This window comes from Amphiura filiformis, chromosome 2 (genome assembly GCF_039555335.1).
Source record: "Amphiura filiformis chromosome 2, Afil_fr2py, whole genome shotgun sequence".
In the NCBI taxonomy this organism is placed as follows: Eukaryota; Metazoa; Echinodermata; class Ophiuroidea; order Amphilepidida; family Amphiuridae; genus Amphiura; species Amphiura filiformis.
Window position 1 is genome coordinate 36445791 of NC_092629.1, and position 5236 is coordinate 36451026.

Consider the following 5236-nt stretch of genomic DNA (forward strand, 5'->3'; position numbering starts at 1 on the left):
GACTGCTGCTGCGTCGACGGGTCGACGGGCTTTAAAAGGGAAACCTGCCCTCACATATGTTCTCCCAATAATTCCACAAACGACACTGCATGGGTAGCGCCATGAGAGGGCGACACCGATTTCCGTCTACAACCCTGTCTACAACAACTCTCTAGGGTGGAAGAGTGGGTGCTGAAGTCCTTTTGGACCGGTCCGACCAATGTCAAAGAAATGAAGCAGTTACAGTTTTGACCATATTTAACCATTAGCTTCAAAATGGCAACGTTTCCCCCATTTATTCCAGGCAAGTGGGATGGCAGTTTTAGCCAATCAACGGCACTACTTCTTTGAGACATTGAATCAATTCAAGGAAACCAGTAATAGTATTTATATTTAGCACATTCGGTAGAAATGATACCCCTTATATCAAGCCTTGGTGGGATCTCCTTTATAGGACACATATCCTTCCTCTTGTGTGTCAACCATGTTTGTCTCAATGTTTGAGTGTATGGATTTCAACTGAAATAAAAAATGTTGCCTAATTTGTGAAATTAACTGGCCTCAAGGAAGAACAGATGATTAATTATGTTTTCAAGTGAGTGATTGAGTATCCCAAGAAATAAACAAAACAATGTGTAACTTATGAAAAAGTACATTATTTTATCAAAGAGCTCAGAGTAACAATATAGCGTCACTAGGCGGGAAAAACCTCATATGTACTTTTGGCCCTTGAACATTGATAAAGCCTTGTAGGTGCAGACTTTATTATATTGAAGAGGTTGCTTCATCCATGTTCAAGGGCCAAAAGTACATGCAGGAAACACCTCATATTTACTTTTGGCCCTTGAACATGGATAAAGCCTTGTAGGTGTAGACTTTATATTGAAGATGTTGCTTTATCCATGTTCAAGGGTAAAAGGTAGGCCTACTTATGAGGGTTTTCCCGCCCAGTGACGATAGTTTACTAAAAACTCACTACTTCTGTTTTCAGAAGTTTTCTCGACAACTTTATTCCCTGTTGGAAAGGAAGCATACAAAACAAAAACAAAACTTTCTTTACAAAACATATTTATAATGTTTATATTACTATATATTTCTATAAATCTTTCTCAAAATTGTTATTGCACACAACTGTGTATAGTACTGTTGATATTGTATTAAAGTTACATGTAAAAAAACGATGAAATACTGTACATAACCGGAAGATGATGAAGAATGTTTGAAGCGTATTTTTATTTACATTTTGAAACTCGGAAACATTCCCTCCGACTGACCAGCAGGGAGCTACGGAACGTTTTAAGTGCCATCCAGAATGCAAGATGATATCTTGCCAAGTCGACATAGTGAGATAGTTATGTCGCCATGGTGATATAATTATGTCGCCATGGTGAGATAATTATGTCGACATGGTGAGATAATTATGTCGACATGGTGATATAATTATGTCGACATAGTGAGATAATTATGTAGACATGGTGAAATAATTGTCGACATAGTGAGATAATTATGTCCAGCAGGGAGCTACGGAACGTTTTAAGTGCCATCCAGAATGCAAGATGATATCTTGCCAAGTCGACATGGTGAGATAATTATGTCGACATTGTGAGATAATTATGTCGACATGGTGAGATAATTATGTCGACATGGTGAGATAATTATGTCGACATGGTGAGATAATTATGTCGGCATGGTGAGATAATTATGTCGACATGGTGAGATAATTATGTCGACATGATGAGATAATTATGTCGACATAGTGAGATAATTATGTCGACATGGTGAGATAATAATGTTGACATGGTGAGATAATTATGTCGACATGGTGAGATGATCATGTCGTGATGGTAATTCGTATAATTATTTTGACATGTGAGATAATTATGTTGATATAGTGAGATTTTGAAATGATTATGTCGACATGGTGAAATAATCATGTCGACATGGTGAGATAATTTTGTCGACATGATGACATTATTTAGACACGGTAAAATATTTTGACAAGTCTACAAGGTAACATAAGATATCTCATTATCAAGTCGACTTCCCGAAAAGGCATGATGAGATAGATTATTACTTTATATTTTAAAGAAATTCAATAGTAACTTTCAAACCAGAAACTTATTTTACCTTATAATAGGTATTTCAATTGGAGCGTAGTGATATGTCCCTTAAGGCAGCGTTCGAAATAGGGCCGGTCAGCCGGCCATTGGCCTGTAACTTTTTGGCCTGGCCGGTAACTTTTCTGCTTGGCATCTAGTTGCCGGCCCGGCTGCCCGGTAACTTTTTAAGGTCAAGCCCGGCTGACCTGTAACTTTTTGAGGCATATTTCGAACACTGCCTTAAGGGCCCGGATAGCGACGTTTTCACGTATTTTTTTTGTAGGACCTGAGAGCACATCAGACATATCGAATTGTATTTTGAATCGAAGTAAATCGTTAAACCTAATGATATGTAGGCCCCCTACTTAAAGTGTGTGTAGCTGGGATGTAATTTTGACCTTTCGTATTAAAGATATAGATTTTTTACCCAAGACACCAAAAATGTATAGTAAAAAATCTATGTCTTTGGGGTGATATGTATATCTTCAATATGAAAGGCCAAAATTTTCAATTGATGGTCGGTTTTTCATTCCAGCTACATACACTCTTAATGGTATCAATTTGACCATCTGATGCACCCATTTTACACCATTATTGGTGTCAGAATTATACAATATTTTCTCAGTATTTACACTATTAAATACGGAACTTTATATTACGGTACAAATATTTTTGTTGAAAAGCCGCTGTATAACAACATTACGCCCGTTGTAAATGCTACAAATCTCTTTTTGTTAGAAAAAATGACGTATTTTTCTTTGCGTTTTACTTATTCAAACTTTGATAACGTAAATTACACAAACTATATACAAAGATAAACTTGCAAACCTTTTTTTCTATTTTGTGAAGTACTTAAAAAGCTATATCTATTAATATAAACATAAAAAGGTACATCTCTGAGGCTAATGCAGTTGAATATTACAGTAGTAGTGAATATCACCATTTGATATCGAATAATATTATTGTGTATATAAAATGCATCAGTTTCAAGTACTTCTTCCACATTTCTTTATATATTTTACAAACTCTCCAAATAGCTCCAAATAACTCAGCTTCAATGCCACAGCTTAAATTCAGAACAGCGTCCTTATCAATGATGGCAAGTTGTTTCTCCAAAATTTCTCCAGTAATTTCCTTGTAATATAGTCTTATTTTCAGTCGTTTCCATACACCTTTTCCACATAAATCAGCGATCCTCTGGGCGAAGAGTAAACGCCGGTTGTAGCAACAGGTTCCAAGTCAGACTTAGACATGGTAGACTTCATTTTCAGTCGTTCCCTAGTCACGTGTTCCTTGTCTGTACTTGCGTTTTCAAAGAGAGTTGATTCAGGACAAGTCACCGGGTTGTTGTTGACGCTCCATCCAATATTGTGTACCAAATACGGCTTGCAGACTCCCAGCTCATCTGCTGAGGAAGTCCTGCGTAAGAAAAAAATAATAATATTGGAAAAGTGTTATTTGTAGACGAATCCAATGCTCAAACGTCTTCCGAGACCGTTCTGGTCTGTTGTGGCGTAGCGTGAGTCATTTCCTTTTAGAAGTTAGGGATGAAATCAAAACTCGACCGGCGGACTGGGCTGTTCCGTCCGGTTTGAGCCGGTTTCTTGTTCTAAACGCGGTTCAACCGCTGAGGTAACCGGCGGTCAACCGGCGGTCGAGTTTTGATTTCATCCCTTAAACGTCTTTTTTGACATGAAGCTAAACTGGTTATATGACGCAAAAGCGCGAAAAATGTGCACTTTTTAGGCTAAAATGGCCAAATATGAGGTTAATTTTGTCAGAAACCCACATACAGGCGTCAACATTGGGGATGATTGTATGGACCACCCCCCTAGCAAAATATTTGGGGGGGGGGAGGTTATCTACATCCCCCAGGGATCTACGCCTATGAACTGAGTAGATACCAGTTCAAGTGCAGTCTATGGCACATTGAAATGGCCCAGGGGAACGTTAGCTCATATTTGTAAGATTATCTAGGCCTATGCCTTCGAGGACAAATAAACCTACTCATGTGTATACCGTCTGATCATAGTCTGGTCTGTTGTCCGTTTTCCTGGGAAACAAGCATTTCCAATGTGTGCCGTTAAGGGTAGACCAGGTATTGTTGGTCGAAGCAGTAAAAATCGATTTTCATTATCTAAATCAATATATTATTGAAAAATAACACTTTGATGTTTTGCAAAAGTTCATTCTACAAATCATATACTTTGAAAACTTGCTTGATTTATTGTTGTTAATGAGTTATGTATACATACGTTTTACAAAAGTGTAGTTGTTTCAGCCCTCCTTACAACATAACTCAAGAACCACAGGACCTACTGAAGTTTATCTGTGATATTTGAATTCTTCTACACAATCGCTATGAAATGATCAATGTAAAATTGTAAAATTGCAAATTTCTTTTCATTTTAATTTTAAAAAATTCAAATCTTTTCTCAATCTGTTGCAAAATGTCTGTAATGATGATCTAAGCATTAATACCTGTTTTGAGATGGTCTTTCATCAACAATATAGGTAATAGCCATATAAATGAAACTAATGACAATAATGAAATTTTCCAAAATAATGAATAATGAAATCTTGACCTCATATTTCACTGAATCATTGAATTTCATTAGCCTTAACTGTTTTTTGATGTGTTTGTAGGCCAATGCGAACATTTGATTAAAAGTAAAAGTGCAGTCTCACCTTCGCCGCGTCAGCATCATCACCCTCAACAATGTCCTCATCTTGGCAATTTGATTCTCAAACATCAACACCTGGACTCTCAAAGTATCTTGCATTTTTTTGGCGCGAGTAACTTTTTGCTCCAAAACCTCTAAACTGGCCATAAAGTATGAGAAATCCACAACGGTGCCTTCCATTTTGGATACTACATATGTATGAATTGACTTATTCAAGTGTCTTGCACATAAACATGATAAATTGAAGTTATTAAACTGCTTCCTAGCAACAAGAAAGTGGTAAATAATAACAGTTTATTATTGCGAATTTGTAACGTTTTCCCCATTTTTGGAAGAAAGTAGAATATTCAGGCAACAACAAAGAGAAAATGTTTGTCATCGTTGAGTCACCTCATGCAAGTTGTTTACATCCCCATGGTAACAAAATTGAGAGATATGTATCTGTCAATGACCGATGACTTTGTTTATTTCTAT

The 5236-nt window shown here is 36.8% G+C and overlaps 1 protein-coding gene across 1 annotated transcript; it reads right to left on the bottom strand.

Moving 5' to 3' along the window:
* Nucleotides 1–694: 694 nt before the first annotated feature.
* LOC140135974 (uncharacterized) lies at nt 695–4994 on the bottom strand. Its single transcript, XM_072157679.1, has 2 exons — nt 4767–4994; nt 695–3497 (listed from the first exon to the last, which is right to left on the bottom strand). The coding sequence occupies exons 1-2, from the start codon at nt 4940–4942 to the stop codon at nt 3233–3235; spliced, it is 441 nt and encodes a 146-aa protein (XP_072013780.1). The 5' UTR covers nt 4943–4994; the 3' UTR covers nt 695–3232.
* Nucleotides 4995–5236: the final 242 nt, after the last annotated feature.